This window comes from Paramisgurnus dabryanus, chromosome 5 (assembly GCF_030506205.2).
Source record: "Paramisgurnus dabryanus chromosome 5, PD_genome_1.1, whole genome shotgun sequence".
NCBI classification, from domain to species: Eukaryota; Metazoa; Chordata; class Actinopteri; order Cypriniformes; family Cobitidae; genus Paramisgurnus; species Paramisgurnus dabryanus.
The window spans coordinates 3,225,195-3,247,734 of record NC_133341.1 but is presented as its reverse complement, the minus strand read 5'-3'; the positions used below and the strand labels follow the sequence as shown (position 1 = coordinate 3,247,734).

Sequence of the window (22,540 nt, the reverse complement as noted above, 5' to 3'; positions counted from 1 at the left end):
GACCTGTAAAGTAAACCTGTTCGGTGCTTATAGCAAATACCTACCTGTACAAGTGAAGCTCTGTGTGTGTACGAAGATCCCCAGTGCTGTGAGTAACGTGACCTGTGAAGTAAACCTGTTCTGTGCTTATAGCAAATACCTACCTGTACAAGTGAAGCTCTGTGTGTGTACGAAGATCCCCAGTGCTGTGAGTAACGTGACCTATAAAGTAAACCTGTTCTGTGCTTATAGCAAATACCTACCTGCACAAGTGAAGCTTTGTGTGTGTACGAAGATCCCCAGTGCTGTGAGTAACGTAACCTGTGGAGTAAACTTGACCTGTGTACAAACTCTTGCTTACCTGTTCTGCCGAAGGTCCCGGGTGGACGAACAGCGTTTGACATCGGAGTACTTTACCTTGTCTGACATTTGTTTGATTCTGCCTCCAGGAGAAGCGGAGCGCGCCACGGATTGTTGGGCCAGAGCCCCTACGGAGCCCCTGTCCCCAGTCTTTCCCTCAAGTGGCCCTGGAGGCGAAGAAGAGACACATTAGTTTTAAATTGCCCTTCCCCTTTTCCCCCCTTTCCTTTTAAATATTTAATAAAGTTTATTTTAATTATAGTATACTCGTCTGTCTGGTCATTGGGGTGGTCTTGGGAAACTCCTCGAGGTGGAAGAGTTGAGAGGGGTGTGACCCTTAGCATAGTTGGGTCCGCCCCCGGGGTGTGACAGATTTGGCGTAGTCGGCAGGGCTCCACCTCGAGTTGAGCGACCAAGGCCCTCCAATGGCCGACGACGAGTTGCCCGAAGCCCCGCCCCGTGTAGTGTCCGAGAGGCCTGAAGCCCCCACCCTATTCCCCACCTGTTGTCCCACAGACCGTTCTCGGGACTAGAACGGTTTGGCAGGGGGGATGTCACCAGGTGACTATGGGAGGGCGGGAACCAAAAGTGGCGGAGAAAGGTTCCGCGAAGATGGTTTCCGCCCGGGCCCGATTTTTAACTGCACCAGTTTACTTCCTGGTCTCCCTGACAACGAAAATCATGAGCAAACGAGCAACAGGTGTGGCGACTCAGTGAAGCAACACATGATTGGAGGAGAGAGTAAAGACAAGCCATATAAAAAGGTCCAAGAAGCACAAAGGGGGAAGAGCTGTTTTCGGGCGGGAGTCCCCTTATGCCTTGGGCAAACCGAACCACATGCCCCGTCCCTGGAGGAGCCAAAGGGCGCCATTGATCCGTGAGTCACCTATGGTGGAAGGAAAGAGTGCGGCCGCCAGAAGAGGCGAAAAGGACAGGGCTGTGACGAAATTAAAGGGACACCACACCGGTGTGCTTGTGGTGTACTTTGTCTACGCTGTGTTGCTGCTTTGCAGACGGACCAGGCTGGTTGGATCGTGCTATTGGGGAAGAGAGAAGAAAGGGACAGTCAGTTGACGAAGGAACATTGAGGAGTTTCATCAGAGAAGGAGTGAACACAGAGCCATCAAGAGTGTAGCGAATAACAGTTGTTGACAACTAAGCGTGAGTGACAGATGCGGTACTTATCTGAGCAATACTTGTACGAAGAATTGTTTTGGTGTGTTCCTTTGTGTTTTTGAGGTCCCTGGCCCCACTGGAGAGGACAGCGTGGGCGAGCCGCGGGTTGACCGGAAGTACGGACGGAGCACTTGGTAGGAAGCACCGTTCGCCAATAAAACAGTGGCCCTGTGGGGAAACGGAAGCACAGGTGAGCCAGGGGAGAGAAATCAACACGCCGGGCCTGTGCATACCCACCTCTTACTCACATTGGCGATCCAGTTACTGCCCAACCATCTTCTCGAGGTCGTCGTGGCCAGGCGGCAAGGGCGATTTAAAAAACCACGTGAAGTTTATAAGAGTGCTGTGGGTGAGTTTCACTGATTGATGGTGTTTACGCTTTACTTGCTGTGTGTATGCTGTGCTTATAGCGTTCAAACTGCCTAGCCTCCGACGAGTCGCGAGACGACGACATCCGTTGTGGCCTGGGTCCTAAGGAGAGCGAGAATATTTAGCCCTGTGCCCGGGGTGTGTCCACGAGAGCTTCGTTATCCATAGAGCAGACGGTGGTGAAGCCCAGTGAGTATTACCAAGAGTGTACTGTGCGGACTGTGGGTGGTAGCAGTGGATGTACTGACCTGTCCACCAGAAGCTCGTGGTGAGCGGAGCCCCGACGAAAGTTCGCCCCAACTCGTGACCCCGGTTGGGGAAGAAGGAGGGGGAGTTCGGGAAGCGTTCGGCTCCGTGTCATCAGACCCACTAGTCCCTACGACGCCCGGACGGTCTGAGTGGATGGGCGAAGGAATACGGTGTACCAGCACTGTAGCGAAAGCCCACTGTTTGCAAGGAAAGCTCTGTGTGTACGAAGATCCCCAGTGCCGTGAGTAACGTGACCTGTAAAGTAAACCTGTTCTGTGCTTATAGTAAATACCTACCTGTACAAGTGAAGCTCTGTGTGTGTACGAAGATCCCCAGTGCTGTGAGTAACGTGACCTGCAAAGTAAACCTGTTCTGTGCTTATAGCAAAGACCTACCTGTACAAGTGAAGCTTTGTGTGTGTACGAAGATCCCCAGTGCTGTGAGTAACGTGACCTGTAAAGTAAACCTGTTCTGTGCTTATAGCAAATACCTACTTGTACAAGTGAAGCTCTGTGTGTGTACGAAGATCCCCAGTGCGGTGAGTAACGTGACCTGTAAAGTAAACCTGTTCGGTGCTTATAGCAAATACCTACCTGTACAAGTGAAGCTCTGTGTGTGTACGAAGATCCCCAGTGCTGTGAGTAACGTGACCTGTGAAGTAAACCTGTTCTGTGCTTATAGCAAATACCTACCTGTACAAGTGAAGCTCTGTGTGTGTACGAAGATCCCCAGTGCTGTGAGTAACGTGACCTATAAAGTAAACCTGTTCTGTGCTTATAGCAAATACCTACCTGCACAAGTGAAGCTTTGTGTGTGTACGAAGATCCCCAGTGCTGTGAGTAACGTAACCTGTGGAGTAAACTTGACCTGTGTACAAACTCTTGCTTACCTGTTCTGCCGAAGGTCCCGGGTGGACGAACAGCGTTTGACATCAGAGTACTTTACCTTGTCTGACTTTTGTTTGATTCTGCCTCCAGGAGAAGCAGAGCGCGCCACGGATTGTTGGGCCAGAGCCCCTACGGAGCCCCTGTCCCCAGTCTTTCCCTCAAGTGGCCCTGGAGGCGAAGAAGAGACACATTAGTTTTAAATTGCCCTTCCCCTTTTCCCCCCTTTCCTTTTAAATATTTAATAAAGTTTATTTTAATTATAGTATACTCGTCTGTCTGGTCATTGGGGTGGTCTTGGGAAACTCCTCGAGGTGGAAGAGTTGAGAGGGGTGTGACCCTTAGCATAGTTGGGTCCGCCCCCGGGGTGTGACAAAAGTATTCAAAATGATACTTCTTAAAACAATGATAAAAAAATTAAAAAATTATTTCATATTTTTTTCCTATGGTGAAATTCAGACCTTGGGGTTGGGGACAATCACCTCTCAATTGAAAGCACCATATAAAAAATGATATTTTATATATAAAGCCTGCTGCTACCTCAAATATAACTTTGGGTTTTGATTGCTATTTGCTTATATTTTTTTATTATCAAACATTTTCCTACATTAATGCTTTTTAAATTAGTTTTTTTGTTCCGGGACAGCAATTTGCATGAATTCGGTAGAGTGGCCCATACACTGCCCCTGTTTTTTGTGTAAGCTCTGTTTGGATGGCTTGACAATTGTACTTTATGTAAAAAATGTATGCAAATAAAATATTTTGTAATTAGAACATTTTTTTGTCATTTTGAGAAACGGAGATCATAACAATGTGAATAGGCCTTTCCCGATGTCTAATCTTTTATTTAAAGACTAGTCCAATTCAAAGTTTTTCTAAATTATTTTTGATTGTCTTAATAAGTTAACTAAAAATACTACATCCTGAGGGCTGTTTCGGTAAAAAAAATGGTTAGTCTGGCTTATTATTATCTATTGCCTGTGGATTTTTTTCATAAAACAAACTTAAAATAGTTAAAACCTGGTTACTATGGCAACTTTAATTAAAATTGTATTAATTGTATGTTACAATAATAATTGATACACAAGGGACCCAAAATGTTGTATCTAAATGCATATAATTTTATTTTATTTTTCAGATTGCCTGTGATGCAGAAAGGTTATATAGTTATATGTTTTTACAGGTTTATAGGCTATACAGGTTGTATTTCTACAGTAAGGTTAAAAATAAAACAGTGCTTGAATGGATGTAAAAAAAATCTTTAAGAAACTGTGACGTAAGACTTTGTAGAGAGAATTTTGCATCGAGGTTTTGCTCTTGGTTGACGTGGCATCTCTCTCTCTCTCTCTCTCTCTCTCTCTCTCTCTCTCTCTCTCTCTCTCTCTCTCTCTCTCTCTCTCTCTCTCTCTCTCTCTCTCTCTCTCTCTCTCTCTCTCTCTCTCTCTCTCTCTCTCTCTCTCTCTCTCTCTCGCCAATAGAGGAAAGTAAAAAAATGGCATAATCACTAAACAAAACATCCTCGATTTTTCAGGTAAGTCGCAATTATATGATAAGAAGAATGTTGATGAGTTCTCTTGTTTTTATATTTGTATAAAACCGACCATGTTGATATTAGATTTGGTTAACATCAATAGCACTGACCTGGTGAGCTGTTTGAAGTTATAACGTTAAAGACAGTACACACAATTTAATATATAGTAATATGTGTTAATATGAATGAATGTATTTTACGAATACACTATATTTTTCCCAGACGGCGATAGTGTCGTGTTGTTTAACACCGGCTAGACTAACATGCTAACTGAGCTAATGAGCTAATGTATGTAAGTTACTTTCCTAAATGTTTACACCATAACCACACCGGAAAGGCGTTTATATTGCGTTACTAAATCTATTTGGTCAGTATGTATTTGCTGTGTTTGGGTGCACAATTGCCTAATGAAGTCATGTTTACAAGTTCAAAAAATGTAGCTAACGTTAGCTGCTAGGCAGCTATAATAGCTCGCTCGAGCCAGAAATAGAGTTCACTGGAGACACTAGTTAATATTTTTACATCTTCTAAGATAAATAAGGAATACCCTAAAAATAGCTTCGGTCAACATCAGCCAATGGGGCGCATGTTAAGTGTAAGGTTAAGTGTAGTGTAAGGTGACCAGATTTTTTAAATGAAAACCGGGGACATTTCCTAGTTAAATGGTCAAAATATCATTAAAATCTCATTTGTTGTTATCTATGAATTAAAAAATGGGGACAAAATGTTTTTTGAAAGTTTTCTTCTTTTTATTGTTGTGGGTTCACTGCATAAAATGACTTCTTACTTAATTGTATTTTTCTCTTATTTTCAGTACAAATATCTAAAAAAATCTTAAATCAAGATGCATTTTCTTGATAAGCAAAATCCCCTAAGAAAAATCTAGCTTTAAGACAAAAAATAAATTTAAGTGAATTTGTGCTTAAAACATGCAAAAAATATTTTTCTTGAATTAAGTAGTGGTAGATTGGGTTTGCTTGTTTTAAGCACAAATTTGATATTTTGGTCTAAAAATTAGACTTATATTCTAAGGTCATTTTGCCCATCAAGAAAATGCATCTTGACTTAAAAATTTTTTTTATATTTGTACTGAAAACAAGAGAAAAATACTTATAAGAGAGTCATTTTTTGCAGTGTGTCTAATTCAATTAATTGAACAATTTCTGTATCCTAAAAATCTATTTTTTTCCCGTTTTTTACAAAAGAGACATACCCCATCAAAAATGACTTGTAAGGTACTACTTCAGCTGATTTCATAACATTGTAAATGGAAGGAATAGTGCAAAATGTAAACTTATTTAGCCTACACAAAACAAATGCTCTGTAACATACTGTGATTAGTTCACTTCATTGGTTTATTACTTTAATTTAACATGAGTATTTAGTACCTTAAGCCCCAATAACTTTAACTGTTTACATATCTTATGATAACTTGATTGATGATAATGACGCTTTCTCGTGTGTCTCGTAGTAAATTCTTCATCGCTAAATCAGTGGCCTGTGCAAGTAAAACGTAGCTTTCGGCCCCCTCTGCTGGTGAAAATAATCATTACATGATTGCTCCGGTCTGGTACTACAAACGCTATGTTGATCGGGTTTTTCAGTGTATTTGCTGGTTGTTTTGGACATGTTGTAAAACGGGGACATTTCCGGGGACAGCTTTAGTCGGGGACAGAACACCAAAAAACGGGACTGTCCCCGGAAAACGGGGACGTCTGGTCACCTTAGTGTAGTGACTTTGCCATGGCCACCGGCTTTTATTCTAATCAATTCTAAACACATTTGAATACCTTGGATCAAATCCCTTACTTTGATGTTGTTAGCTCCATATCATAATATTATCTGAGCTACAACAAAGCAGAGGTGTAAAGAGTAGCTGAAAGCCATACTTGAGTAAAAGTACAAATTCCTTACTGTAAAAATTACTCCACTACAAGTTACAAGTCACCAATTTAAATATGACTTGAGTAAAAGTATTAAAGTAACCCAATTTAAAAGTACTCAAGTATTTTTACTCGTACTGAATGTTGGCTCAAAGATGCACTAGTCCTCAACACAAAGAGACATTGTAGGTCTGGGCAGTGAAAACTAAGAAAGTTTATTTATGAGGTTTTATTTCCTAATATAGAAAAGAAATCAAACACCTCAAAATTTTGACCTGGCAGAACAAACACAGATTAAACATAGTCATAGTCTTTTGACTAAAATGTAATTTAGTTTTAGTCATATTTTTGTCATCTGAATTGATTTAGCTTTAGTCTAATTTTATTCAACTAAATGCCATGAGATTTTGGTCTAGAAATCTAAATAAAATTTAAATGTGCCATGCTGAAAAATATATAGCCTAACTTTGTGATATAAATATATGGTAACACTTTACAATAAGGTTCATTAGTTAACATTAGTTAGCTACATTAGTTAACATGAACTAATAATGAACTGCACTTATACAGCATTTATTCATCTTTGTTAATGTTAATTTCAACAATTACTAATACTTTATTTAAATCTTGTTAACATTAGTTAATGCACTCTGAACTAACATGAACAAACAATTAAAGCTTCAATTTTTATTAACTAACATTAACAAAGATGAATAAATAATGTAACAAATGTATTGCTCATGGTTTGTTCAAGTTGGTTAATACATTAACTACTGTTAACTAATGAACCTTATTGTAAAGTGTTACCAAATATTCTTATATAGGCCTATCCTAAAAAAGATATAATTTTAATATTTTAAAAAAATCCAGTAAACTAAAATTACACCAACAGATATATGATAATTCATATTAAAAACGTGAAGTTGTTCATTTGAAAGATTAATTGTAAACACATGTAGTACGTAACACCACTATCTCACATTAAGTGCACTAGGCATGGGCCGGTATAAGATTCTGGCGGTATGATAACCTTTAGCAAAAATACCACGGTTTCACGGTGTTACGGTTTTGCCATTGCAACACTAAAATGTGTTATTTTTTAAATGCCAGGTAAAAATAAAGCCTTTAAATTATAATATGCTTTCAAAAAATATATAATTTTTTTGTAATGTATATTAAATGTAAACATCAAATCAGTCACATGACTTAATGATTTAATGAATTTTGTATAAACACAGCTCATACCTTGGAGACGGTATCACAGAATATTTCAGTGGTTTTGAAACCTTGACTGTTTAAAACCTCGTTATACCTTGAAGCCGGTAATCGGCCCATGCCTAAAGTGCACTACATTTCTTCCGTCATGCATCCCTCTTTACAGTAAATACATTACAGCATACTTGATTAAATGTGAGGACAGTGAAATTGTACACTTATTATCAATCTTATAATGTACTTAAGTTACTTGGGCAATCAGTACAGCACCTCTCTGGTTTATTTTGGCTTATATAGTAAGTTATATCAAGTTATGTAACTCAGGTTAGCTGATAAAGTAGCATCAGAGTATACAAACAATTGTGCTTGCGTTTGAGTTGCGGGATGACCCTCCTGCAATCGCGCATCACTTTTGTTTTGATTGTAGCATCACATGTTTAACAAAGGGTCCCTTGACTGAAGCAAATGTGATATGCATCCATATGTTTGCTCTTTATCTCTTCTTTCAGTCCAGACGCGAACTTTTCTCTACAGTTTATGACATACGCAGCACGCAGATGTCCCGCTACGGTGGCTCAACGCAAGCCATTCAGCGTTTGACATCAAAGTACCGCGAGACCAGACTTCTCCATATGCATTTGATTCGCTCTCGCAGTACTTTGATTTCATACGATTGCTCTGCGCAGCGCCAAATGAAGTCGCTCAGTTGTGTGTGTGCGTGTAACACCTCGCGACCACAGATTCTATCCATCATCACTCTCTGACACTTTCGTCTCGTTTTTATTTGACGAATAAACAATGTAGCGAGTAACGTTAAGTGTTATTTCAAATGTAGTGGAGTAAAGAGTACAAATACCCAATCAATTAGGTAATTGAGTAGAGAGTAAAAGTTGCCTATATTTTTGATACTCAGTACAAGTACAAAGTAGCCCAAAAAATACTTAAGTACAGTAACGAAGTACATTTACTCGAGTACTTTACACCTCTGCAACAAAGTTATACTTGCAGTTCAAATAATCTGATGGCCTCTAAGCATTTGAACACAGTACATTTTGTGCCATTTTAAAAAAATAACAATTGACTTATGGTATACCTTGTTTTCAAAGTAATAAAATGACAGGAAGGAGCCACCACAATAGTTTCCAGTTTACAACGACAGTGCAGCCACCCACAGGCGGTTACATGTATACTTTTGGGAACAACTCGGAGACTGAATATTCAGAGGAGGATGGTGAGACGTTTGAACTTCGTTCCAGGGGGAAGGAGCGGCATCGCAGGAGCACATCTACAGATCGGAAGGATGATATTGTGTACTTGATAAGGGACATTAAAGAGGGAGATACTCTTATCAGCATTTCTCTGCAGTATTTCTGCACAGTAAGTCTATTTGCAATTTTTTTGTAATTTATTTGGAACAAATTCTTATATCATGATGACCCATTTTATATTGTATACCATTAATATCAGAAAGTTGTTTTAGCTGTAAAGTAAATAAAAGTTTTCATTATAAAAAGCAATATTTTATAACACAAAACATAAGAGAACATATATAGAAAAAGTCTCAGTGTAAAAATCTTAAACTCAATTTATTTGTAAAGCACAATTTAAAACAACCACAGTTGACTAATGTGTTTACAAAGTTTTAACATCAACAAGAACAACAAAAGACATCAAAAGTCATAGGTTGTAGTAAAGAGTGAGTTTTAAATCTACTTAGGTTGGCTCAGTGGATTGCACTCTTGCCTCACAGCAACAATGTCCTCAGTTTGCATGTTCTCCCTAGCCTGGTAACACCATCCTCTGCTACTTCGATTTTCTTTGTATACAGAGTCTGGCAGGGCATAATTGACAAGCCTTTACTTTCTCGTGGGGGGGGCACTTGTCTGAAGTCAAAATCATTAGTGTAAACCTAAGCCAATCACATAACGTTTGGTTATGATGTGTGTTATACGCCGGCTCAGCTGCACCAGTTCTGTCAAACACAGCTCTTTTTTTCATTTCGAGTCTGTTGGAAATGCTGCAACGTAATTGCAAGATTACAGTATGACATGGCAATATTTAAAGACTGGAAAAGAAAGGAGACTCTTACTGATTAAAATGGTGCAAGTTCAAGCTCGACAGATAAAAGCGACCGAGATACACCCTCTAAAACTCCTCCCCAGTTCTCTCCTTGATAAATTAAACTTTTCCCAAAACCTGTCAGGAGTAGGGCCACATCATCACCTCCATTCAAAATGTTTAACAAACACTTTTCTTGTTCGGGCTTCAGTTGGAAAATGCCAGGAAAAGCCGGAGGAAAACTGGGAGAAGGTTTGATTTCTCAGACTGAGTACAGGAGCGAACTGAAATTGAAGTATGAAGTCTGAGGTAGTCAGGCTATGTTCTTCCTCTGTCACTGTGGGTTTACTCTGGTGTCCTCCCACATGCAGGTTAGGTGAATTGAGATGGCAAATTGCCCTTTCACTAAAGCGTGTACGGATTAACTTGTATAGATCCATCTATGGACTAAACGGTTTGCCATGAATATAACCATAGATGCTGGAATGGCGTTAAGATTAGATAAAAATCAAATAGTCGTAGCTTAGTGGTTAGAGATTTGGGCTTGTAATACGAGAGTTGGCGGACCCTGCAGGTTGCGACTGAGATGCTCTTGACACCAATTGCTCCCCGGGCACTCTAGGGATAGCTGGCCACTGATCCAGGTGTGTGTGTGTGTGTGTTCATTACTCACAGGGATGTGTTAAATGCAGAAATCACATTCCAAGTATGTGTTGCATATAGGGCTGTGATGGTTAGGATTTTTTTCTTACCGCGGTGAATCATCATCAAATTACACGGTTATGTGGTTAACCACACAAAAGTACCCCCCCCCCCCCACGGGAAATCTTCGGAAAACAGTACTCTTCTTTATTATTAAAACAGCAAATTATATTAGCAGTAACAACATGAAATAATGTTTTTCCATATGCTATTTTTTTGGTTTTATATATGTTTTGAATGTAATAGGAATTATAGATTTTTTTTGTCATCGTTTATAAACAGTTTTTTTACAATACATTTAATAGAATGGAAACCTAAAAAAAATAGAAAAAACATGAAGAGCTTAACATTGTTTCTGGTAAGTTGTGCAGAACCTTGATTCCAATTTCTTTAGACATTTTTAGAGTGTTTTTCGGGTAGCACTCTGTGGATATAATGAACTCCTCCAAACGCAACTGGTTGAAACGTTAAATAATTTATTGTACAATAAAATGGGTTACAAACAGAGGTGGGTAGAGTACCCAAAATCTGTACTCAAGTGAAAGTACAAGTAATTATACAAAAATGTACTCCAGTAAAAGTAAAAGTATCAAATCTAATTATTTACCTGAGTAAGAGTAAAAAAGTATTAGATGAAAAAACTACTCAAGTAGTAAGTTACTCGTTACTTCCGATCTGATAAAGAAGTAGCGCAAAAGCACTGAATTTCAGACTACTTCATTTCATGTTTTTATATGAATAGGTTATTTTCATTGCCATTAAAGTGCAATTACTGAACATAAACAGGAGCTTAATAAAAATGATTATTTTAGAATTTCATATGGAACTTATCTGTTTGTGCAAATCAACTCTACATTTATTATAATATATAATACATGTTTCTTTAAAATCAAACTTTATTCTCTTATTTTTATTCATTCATTTTTTACGAAGGATTTAAATAAAATACAATCCCGTTTTTATTTGAATGTATTTTCTACACATTAGTGACGTCCTTACATTATGCTGTTCAGTTTGTTTAGTTGTGTGGAAATGATATGGAAATGTGCAGATGTGAATGTGCTGTTTGTATGGTTTAACTTACACTAGGTTTTGTCGTCGCTTGCACAAGAGTGCATATGGCAAAAAAAACTCGAACAGTGTGTCACATAGTGTTCAAATAGATATGTGTCACTTACCACTTCAGGTTGGATCTTGAATTCCTGTACGCTGAGATGTCAGCTCGTTTATTGAACAAAGCTAGCATCACATTATGAAACTATTCTTTTTGACCTCTTGGAGTGAAAACATAGACCGAACTTGAAGCCACGCATGATCTGCCTGCGATATCTCGCACACGCGCCCTCATCTGCTTCTCCTATCATCTACGCGCGGTCGCGCGCTAAAGGGTGAAGCTTTTATACTCGCGCTTTGGTCCGCAACGCAAGCCTCGCCAAACGGACGAGGCGTTTATAGTTGACGCGCTCGCTGTTGCACTATTTTTTGAACCACCAGGGGGCGACGCGAGCAATAAAGTCAAAAACAAACTCAAAGAAGAGGATAGAAGAAGTCGTCCGCTGGAACAATCCTGGTGCTTTTAACATCAGAGTTTGATATATAAATATGAGAACATGAATAAAACAACAATCTTTTAAATATGTCTTTATTAAACATCATTTCATTAAAGTTTTTTACTAAACAAACAGTACAGATATCTTAAGGTTTGTATTTTATTCCTCATCTAGAGGTTAATTCAATAGAAATATAAGCCAAACATTCTGAATCATGTAAAAGAATTTGTGCTTAAACTGCAAAGTTTCCATACTTTACTTACAGAGTGTCAGATATATATATATATATTGTTTTGCTTGGATTGATCAAAGAGATACGTCACAGGCTTGCCTGCTCGGACAGAATCGCTTCGAGTTCGGTCATTTTCGGATGCGGAGCCGCGCGGAAAGTTACAAAAAAATGCCGTGCACAGCGCCACGCGAAATGGGATCTCGCGCACACAACGCGCGCGACCGCCCACTCCGCGTTGACGTCATTTTTGCCGCGCGCACCAACGCGCCCGTGCGGACGCGTCGATTATAAACATAGCTTGATGCAGCCTGTCTTGCAAAACTTTTGAACACGACCTATAAAGTTTAAATATATATTAATTAAATATTACCATTTGAAAGTAGTGCAGTAATGCCACCAAACTGCTGTCCCTTTGGTACTTCGCTCCTCTCACAAAAGTCTTGGAGATTTCCAACTGTCGCTGCTGGGCTGAAGTTTTAAGCTTTGTTTATACTCGCGCTTTGGTCCGCAACCCAAGCCTCCGCGGATCGCGCGCGCGTCTCACCAAACGGACGAGGCGTTTATAGTTGACGCGCTCGCTGTTGCACTATTTTTTGAACCACCAGGGGGCGACGCGAGCAATAAAGTCAAAAACAAACATAAAGAAGAGGATAGAAGAAGTCGTCCGCTGGAACAGCCCTGGTGCTTTTAACATCAGAGTTTGATATATAAATATGAGAACATGAATAAAACAAAAATCTTTTAAATTTGTCTTTATTAAACATTATCATTTCATTAACGTTTTTTACTAAACAAACAGTACAGATATCTTAAGGTTTGTATTTTATTCCTCGTCTAGTGGTTCATTCAATACAAATATAAGCCAAACATTCTGAATCATGTAAAAGAATTCGTGTTTTAAATTGCAAAGTTTCCATACTTTACTTACAGAGTGTCAGATAAATATATACATTGTTTTGCTTGGATTGATCAAAGAGGTTTCATTTTCGGATGCGGAGCCGCGCGGAAAGTTACAAAAAATGCCGTGCACACTGCCACGCGAAATGAGGTCTCGCACACCCAACGCGCACGACCGCCCACTACGCGTTGACGTCATTTTTGCCGCGCGCACCAACGCGCCCGTGCGGACGCGGCAAGTATAAACTTAAGGGCGATTTATAGTCGTGTGTAGGTCCTACGGCGTAGCTAAGGCGTAGGCTATCCGTAGCCTGTGCGTAGCTCTGCGTAGCCTGACGCGCACCTCACAAAATTTCTAACAGCGCGTCGGCTCCACGCGGACCGTAAGCGCTGTGATTGGTCCACCAGAACCCCTCCCGTCAGGTAAAAAAACTGCGTCATAGGTATTTCCGTTTGAGACGGTGAAAACAAAGATGAGCCAAGTTGAGGAGTGATTTAACTCAAACTGCAACATAAGTCGCTGTTTATTTACTTCCATCATTGCTGGTCTTCTCAAATTATACACAACAAGTTGCTATTTCTTCTTCATTTGTGGGTTTACTTGCTTAGCTTCTTCTTCTGGGACGACTTCTGCTGCTACTGTGGTTACACGCGTGATTACTGCCAACCAGCGGTTTCGCGTGTGTTTGCACGTTGATGCGGACGGCGACGCACAGGTATAAATGAAAACCGACGCGGAACCTACGCCGTCGCTGCTACGCCGTAGGACCTACGCACGACTATAAATCGCCCTTAAAGCCCTTAAAGCTTTATGCTTTGCTAAGGTATGTGTGGTGCTCCCAAGCCTGACAAATGCAAATTGATAGTTGATTTTAAGATGCGACTTTAGATAGTGGCATTTCCTCGCAACGATAGTCAGACATACGGGTGTCTACAGTCTTCAAAACGAGAGTTGGCCTTTTTGCGCATTATAGTTTTAAATAATTATTATGCTATTATTATCATCACCAACGGGCATTTCGTGCTGCACGGACACCTTCTTGCAGCTGAACTTATGCGCAATGCGCGTGGCTCTAAGATTTCCTTGCACTTGAGATTTTGTTATACGCGCAGTGAGTGAGCTGATGCCATTCCATCGCATGCAAGAAATATCAGAGCATGACGCGCTTAAATAATAGCTTCATGTTTAAGAAGGTTGCGGCTGTGACAGTATATGTGTGTATTTAATTAAACATTTTCTGTAGACACCAAGTACTGAAACTTAGTAATTAAATAACAATAATCAGACACGCGCACATAATAAACCCCTATATACGTTTAACGGACTGTCCCTCGCCCTTGTGCTGAAAGCTGTTTTTTTTCTGGAAACACAAGATGGAAGGCAGTAAATTATGATTAACAATGACTTTTGTGCATAGTTCATATCATACACCATATGCACTTCTATAACACCAGCAAAATAAATAAATTAAAAGAATGAAAATATAAAAAAGTGCGGTGATGCTTTTCAACTATGTTCCTGGAGAAAACGTATCTCTCTCATCTGACAGAGTAAGTTCAGTTCATAGGGATCTCTACTAATAAGCTAGTGATTTGAATCAGGTGTGTTAAATAATGGAGACATACAAAATGTGCAGAGCAGTGGGCCTCCAGGAATAATGTTGAGAACCGCTGGCATACTTGACAACCATGTCACAATTACAGTTAAAACTATGCAAAGTTGGTATGGTTTTAATATTGATAGGTAAACTATTCCAAAGTTTAGGTGCGGCTATAACAAAAGCTTGATCACCCCTGGATTTTAGTTTTGACTTTGGAACAGTTAGCAAGTTCTGATTGGCAGATCTAAGACTTCTCAGCAGGTGGTGTTTACTCTACAAATCAGAAAGGTATGGGGGGGGCAAGGCCATTTAAACATTTAGGGGCTGTTTACACTTGGTATTAAGATGTGTTTTCGTTGATCGGACCACAAGTGGATGAGAAAGACATATCACGTTTACACCTGCCGCTCAGAGGAAAATTTTTGTCTTAAGTGTGTCAAAATTCTAAGAATGACGTCATTTTACTCTGATTCCTAGACTTAAGAATAAGTTTGATTGATAAAGCCTCCTAAGTGTTAAGACTAGGTCTCAGCTCCTAAAATATTAATTAAGGTCTCTTAACCTAGTTAAGAGTAACAAGAGGGCAGCAGAGAGGTGGAGAACATGCACTTTACAACAAAGAATGTGTTAGAATTACTTTAATTCAAATGTATTTCTATAGCACTTTTGAAAAAAAAAATATTGTTGCAGAGCAGAAAATTTTAAAAATAAATACATGTTAGACAGTAGATAGGAATTAATATAACATGAAATATTAAAGAGCCAGTAAGATGACAATTTTTAAGCATCCTATCACTGTTTATAAGTCCCGGACAACAGGTTTAAATGCATGCAAGGTCAAAAAACACTGTAATTGTCTCAAAATATAAATTTAAAATTTCCCCATTTCTCAGAGATCCCCAAACAATTCGTGTGAAGCCGTTCAACGACTCAAGTCTGCCTAAACCCCACCTTTCAGTAGCCTACTCTGCTCTGATTGGTCAACTGACAAAGTGTCTTTGCACAGATCACAGATCAGTCGCACAGACCACAGATTAGTGGCACAGACCAACAATAGTGCAACATGTATTGACCTTGTGCTAACATGATTTACTGAGAAGACATTGTCAACATCAATACACATCATTCATCATTAATCCAGGCAATAACAATGACGATTAAAACTAACATTTTACACTCATTTAAGCATTTATGTAAACTAACCGGGTTATAGCAAAACCGTAAGTGAGCATGCGTTAGCCGTAGGGCTGTGACGGTCATTATATAACCGTGAGACCGACGGTTATAGTTGAACACCGTCATTAGAACTCTATAACCGGCAAAACCGTGTTATTAAAATATTTAAAAAAACATTTTTATCATAAAGAATTTTTAAATACTATTTAAAACAATTGTTAACAGTCTGTGTTATACGCCCCACCATGTTCTCACGCAGTTTTAAATACAGAGCGGAGCAGATACTGACAACGCGCTGACATACAGGACAGACCAGGTTACTTTTCGGTTACTTTTGAGATTAAACATATTAAACAAAGTCTCACCTTTCAAATCATCTCTTCCTTCTAGTTAATTTATAGCATCAAATTAACATGAATGACCATAAGAAGGAATGTTGTTTTAACCGCGGAAAGGCGTCAGTACATTCCTCTTTTCAAGTTCATATCCTCCCATGCTAATCTACTAACTCTCCTGAAAGCACATTCACTGCTTTTTATGGGATTATCAAGACAGCAATTGTATATACTTTATATATACTTTAGACTAAATGTATATACATTTGAATAAAAAACACTGTAAAAAGTTAAAGTTGGATCAAATTATTGATAATGCCTAAAAACTTTGTTTTTTCAACTTAAATTTCTCAGTTTAACTCTTTCACCGGCAGCGTTTTTAAAAAAAGTTGCCAGCCAGCGCCAGCGTTTTTCTTGATTTTCACCAAAGTTTAATGCCTTCCAGCAAATGTTCTTCTTTAATCAATACACCAAATGAAAGAACAGACCCTCTGCTTTCAAACAAAAAAAAAACGTTTCATCCTACCTTCAGTGGTTCTTTTGTAATCAGCTTTTGAATATGGGTAGGCTTCTGCAAAAACACCACATTTTGAGCAAAAAGCAGAGATAATTCCATTTTTGTGACGGACTTTTCATAGAGATCCCATTCAGAGCGATCTTTAAAACAGACACGGACATGCAGCTGCTTGCCATAGGGCAATACTTACGGGTTTAAAAAGTTGCGGAAGGTGGATAATAGCGGTATTGCGGAAAGACGGAAAATCTCGTCATTGGCAGGGAAGTGTTTTCTCTTGATTGATGAGATATCTCGTCAATGGCGGCGAAAGAGTTATATGAAATAAAGTTAAAAATGTTTAAAGAGTAACTAAACCCTAAACCAATCAATTTTTTAGTTAATGATCTGTAAGAATGGGGCTTTATTAGTGCTGTTCATTGATTTTAGTAAGTTTTTTGACATTTGGATACAAAGTGTTTCAATACTTTAATATATGGTGTAAAAACGTCTGAGTGCTGCCCTCTTCAGGTTGAACTGGTTTGATGTTGGGTAAAAAAATTACTCGTGATGTAAGCAGGTTCAAGCTCACCACGCCCTTGATCTCACCACACACTTAGTTCATCCCCTCTATCTCCATTGGGATCTGCCCACTTTTCTTGCATTTTTCAAATATTGCCAGTGGGTGGAGTCAGGCTCTGACCAGGGGTTTAGTTACACTTTAAATATTAGGTGTTACCAATTCAAGTAAGTTTTTAAGTATAGCGGCTTTTACATTTTACAGTTTATGATAGATAAATAAAATACCATAAAATGTTAATAAAATCTACCATAAAAATGTAAAGTATCCTTGCAGTGACACCATTACATATAAAGTGATATTAATAGAGTATACAACCCTGACCCAAAACATAATGTTAGCAGTGTTGGCAGTGAACAAGCCAAATGTGAAAGTGACAAAGATGGCAAAAATGACAATTGTGTTTAAGTTGAGAAATCCAACTAAACTTGATCATCTTGTTCAGGCTTGATCATCAAAGTATTTTTTATCTAATTAAGTGTTTGTAAACGTAAGTCTTTTCTTTATAAACAGCTTGTGAGTAAAATCAAAATGATGTGATCTTACTGTAATTTTTTAATAGTATTATGTTTGTATATTTCATTAACATATTGAAACTTAATCAAAATGGTGCAAAATCGTGTAAAATAAATGCATGTATTTATATTTGTAATATTGTTAAACATTTCGTGAAGCAAAAAGCTAATTTAAATTAAAATATTGGACCAGTCTGAGAGTAGGAGACATTTATAAAGAGGCTGAAAGCAACTTTCAGTAAAGTGTAAGACTCATTCTTAAGTGCTGCAAACTGAGGACTACAATGATTTCAACCTAAAATGGCCGCCCTTAACCTCTGAATCAGCCAATAGAAAGCTGGCAATGGTACATTCACAGCAGCATGTGACACCATACATTCATGCATCATGAAGATATTTGAATTATATTAGTATTTAAATATATTCATTTAAATTTGCTTCAAGAAATGTTTAACAATATTACAAATAAGTACATACATTTATTTTACACGACTTTGCACCATCTTGATTAAGTTTTTAACATGTTACTGAAATAGACAAACGTAGTGCTATTTAAGAAATTAAGATGATGAATCATATCATTTTGATTTCTCTGACAAGCTGTTTATAAGAAAATAATAAAGTTTGCAAACACTTTGATGATCAAGCCTGAACAAGATGATCAATTTAAGTTGGATTTCTCCACTTAAACACCATTGTAATTTTTGCCATCTTTGTCACTTTCACATTTTGCTTGTTCATTGCTAACATCATGTTTTGGGTCAGGGTTTTATTCTCTATTAATATCACTTTACATGTAATGATGTCACTGCAACCTTGTAGATACTTCGCATTTTTTGAGGTTGATAATGCTATTGTAGATTTTATTTATATTTTATGGTATTTTATTTACCTGTCATAAACTGTAAAACCAAAAGCGGCTTTACTTAAAAAAAAAACTTACTTCAATTGGTAACACACTTATATTTAAACATTTTTAACTTTACTTATTTCACTTAAACTGAGAAAATTTAAGATGAAAAACATTAAATTTTTAGGTAATATCAATAATTTGATCCAACTTTAACTTTTTACATTGTGTATTATGCAAATGTATCCATTATCCATTGCTGTCTTGAAAAACCCATAACAATTCTTGGTACTGTGCAAGCACTTGAATAAGTTTCACTAATATACATCTATTCTATACTGTATATTATATTGTGTAATATAATATACATTGTATAAAAAACCCTATACTCTTTATATTTTGTAATGTTATATTCATTTCTATACTGTCTATATACTACTAACATGTATTTATTGTACATTTTCTGCTCTGCAACAATGCAACAAGAAATTTGTCAAAAGTGCTATAGAAATACATTTGAATTAAAGTAATTCCAACAAATTCTTTGTTGTAAAGTGCATTATCTCCACCTCTCTGCTGCACTCTTGTTACTCTTAACTAGGTTAAGAGACCTCTCCAGGGCCCGTATTCATAAAGAATCTTAATGGAAAAAGTAGCTCCTAGTTTACTCTTAAAATGAAAGAAAAAATCCTAGTAAAGAAAAAAGTAATTCAGAAACATCTTAACCCTTAAAAGAAGTCTCAAGGTCAAAATTGTTAGGAGAACGGACCAGGGGCCGGATTCACAAAACATTCTTAAGAAGAAAAATCTTCTTAACTGCCATTTTTATCTTAAATTGAAGCTTAAGAAAAAAGTTAAGAATATTTTGTATTCTCAAAAAAGCTTCTTAAGAAAGTTCTTATTTTTTTCCTTAAGTATGTTCTTAAGAAAAAACTTAAGAAGAATTCCAATTCTCAAAAAATAAACTGTCTTAAATAACATCTTAAAGTTACGATAACCTTACAGTAGTCTTGAATCTCAAAATGTAAGATGTTTTATAAGTTAATGTGATTGTTTTAAATGTGACATGTTGTATTTTGTAGTCTGAAATGGCAATTTAATCAGTTTACTTCACATAGATTAGTTTAAGAGGAATTCAACACTGATATAATGAAGTTTAATGGCTTACTCAGTAATATGTCATGAATCACAAATAAGTATTAGTGATAATATTAGCAAACATTTAACTTCCTCCGTAATAGTCTACATTCATTGTGAAATTACTTAACAGCTAAAAGTCGCTTTTAGCGGGAGGCAAACCGGTAATCGCTCCGTCATGTGAGTCGAGGGCTCCGAAACTGCGGGCACGCTTCACCCTCCGCGTCCGTCTCTTGACGCGTGAACGCGGGTCGAGGGAGACGAAGCCGTGGGCACGGAGAGTGAAGCACGGAAACCCAGAGCGCTCGACCCGCATGACGGACCGATTGGGACATTATGGAATTATAATTACCCACCGCACCGCCTTAATATGGCATCTGTTACAACATCGAATAACATCCTGTAGTAGTCTTATGGCGCTTTTCCATTGCATAGTACTCCACGGTTTAGTTTAGTTTGGGTCGGGTCAGCTCACCTCACTTTGGCGTGGTTAGCTTTTCCATCGAGTTTAGTATCACTTCGTAGTGGGAGGGATTATAGGCGTGTCGTTATATTTACGCTGCCTACTGCTGTGACATCATACACGTGAGAGCGTTGTTGTACATTCCCATACATTCATTTATTTCTCAGTCTACCACAAAATTAAAATAGGCCACCACAAATAGATGTTTGCACATCGCGTTTATAACTACCTCTGTCTCACATGACAGTTTCTGTTCAAACACCCGACCCGTGGCGTCAGTCGACGGCGCTCCGCTGAGCCTCATTCAAGTTGCATTTATGCATTTATAATGCAGACGTGCACGTCGCGTATGTGCCGCCACAAACTGCAAGTCTGGAAAAAACTGTTATTTTGTCCCGGATTCTCAACCTGTGGATGTTTTTCATCGCTAAAAGGGTGTTTGGAAACTTATAGCAGAACACAGATAACAACATGTTTGCTTGAGACAGCGCAAGCTAGCAGTAAGCTAAAGCTAATATTTACAGTATAGCGATGACGCTTCTCTCAGACCAATCAGTGACCTACAGTGTTTTCGCGTCACGTTTGGTATCAGCTCGGGTCGCTTGGAACCCCAACCGAGGTGGTACGAAAAAAAGTATCGGGTACTACGTACTGCACCCAATGGAAAAGCTCCCAAAAGTAAGCTGACCCGACCCAAACTAAACTAAACCGTGGGGTACTATTCAATGGAAAAGCGCCATTAATGCATCACTCGTTCGTATCGCGTTAGTGATCGCAAGGTAGTCAAAAGATTAATGGATAAGTGTATTGTTACCTCATTAGCAGGGTATCTTAATTCATTTAAAAGCTTGTCATTTTATTCTTAAGACACAATTTTAAGATATTCTTAAGAAAAAAATTGAGAACTTCTTAAGAAATGTTTGAGAATTGCACTTAGGAACATTCTTACGCACTTCTTATAATTTATCTTAAGAAATTTCTTATTTTTTGTCTTAAGAATGTTTTCGTGAATCCAGCCCCAGGACTTTTAAGAGGCTTAGGAGTTTTTTTGGCAACCGGGAAAGTGGACAAAACATGAAGAGGGAGACAAATAATATTGCACACAATGCATGACAGTAAGTTAATAACATGCAACAAATTAGATCGTGCAGGAATCATGTTTGTGAGCGATCTTATTAGACATAATAATATAAAATTGCACCAGAAATAAAAGTAATCACTACATTTAACTACAGTAACAGATTCGGTAACTAGAAAAAATGCAACTATGCAAGTAGTTATAGCGACACGGTACATGCGCGTCGGAACCATTATACGTGGGTGGGACAGGACCCACCCACTTTTTAAGACCAATGATAATGGACCCACCCACTTTTTCTCTAATTTAGCGCATTTGTCTGTTCACTTCTCAAAGCGCTGTTAGTCCAAATCCATTCCACTAGAGCAGGGATCCCTAACCTTTGCTTTTTTACACCGCGGACCCATTTCAGCTTTTAAACATAATTCGCGGGGGTGAGTGGACGCTGAGTTGCTGTTCGAACATAGTGCTGAAAAACCTCATTTGCCAAATGTATAACGTTTTAAACAGAAGTAAATGTCAAACAACCATGCATTAGGGAAATTAATAACTGCTTTATTTATAGTATATTTTCTATAGACGACGTGTAAAACCATATTATAGCGGATTATTTTATTTTCATTGTTTCACGAGTTTGCCTGCCCATTTAGTCTTAATAATTAACGGTAAACGAACTTAGCTTGGTCTTCTTAAAGGCAGCTCGAACCTTAGGTCGGACTCGAGCCCCAAGTTCAAGACACAGAAGAAAAAAGGAGGAGATGATGAGGAGAGATGCCAGAAGAATTGCGTCTGTCGCGGAGGCACAGAGACTCCCGTTTTACTTTTAATGATAATTAACACAGCACTAAATGGGGTTCCTTTTGTAAGGGGGAAAATATGACCCCATCCATCCGTTTGGCCCAACGACGGAATCCAAACGGTATGGCCGGTTTATAGCGCATTCGGTCTTCTCCGGTGCTTCCGGTTTTAACATTACGCAACTTTATAATCTGACTCCAAAGATATAAAACGTATTGTAATATGAATCAAATTGATGTAATTTTGGAATTTGGATAAACATTTGACCATTCTATTTACTCATGTTAACATTGGACTCATTCATTCGATTACGAATATCATATCAGCCCACACCGGCCGTTGTGCGCGTTCTGAAACATAAACTCAACCACACCAGAGGTCCTGACTTATATAGCCCTCGAATAATCATTACAATTACCCTCAACTTAG

General features: G+C 38.3%; 1 protein-coding gene across 2 annotated transcripts in view; it reads left to right on the top strand.

Annotated features, from left to right (window-relative positions):
- Positions 1-4,397: 4,397 nt before the first annotated feature.
- Positions 4,398-22,540, top strand: part of lysmd3 (LysM, putative peptidoglycan-binding, domain containing 3) — a 58,105-nt gene continuing 39,962 nt past the window's right edge. For both annotated transcript variants that reach the window (XR_010543713.2, XM_065284636.2), the window contains exons 1-2: positions 4,398-4,548; positions 8,753-9,023. Coding sequence is in view for 1 of the 2 variants with exons in the window: in XM_065284636.2 (XP_065140708.1) it covers positions 8,760-9,023 (264 nt within the window). In the remaining variant the exon portion in view is untranslated. The remainder of the gene's footprint in view (positions 4,549-8,752; positions 9,024-22,540) is intronic.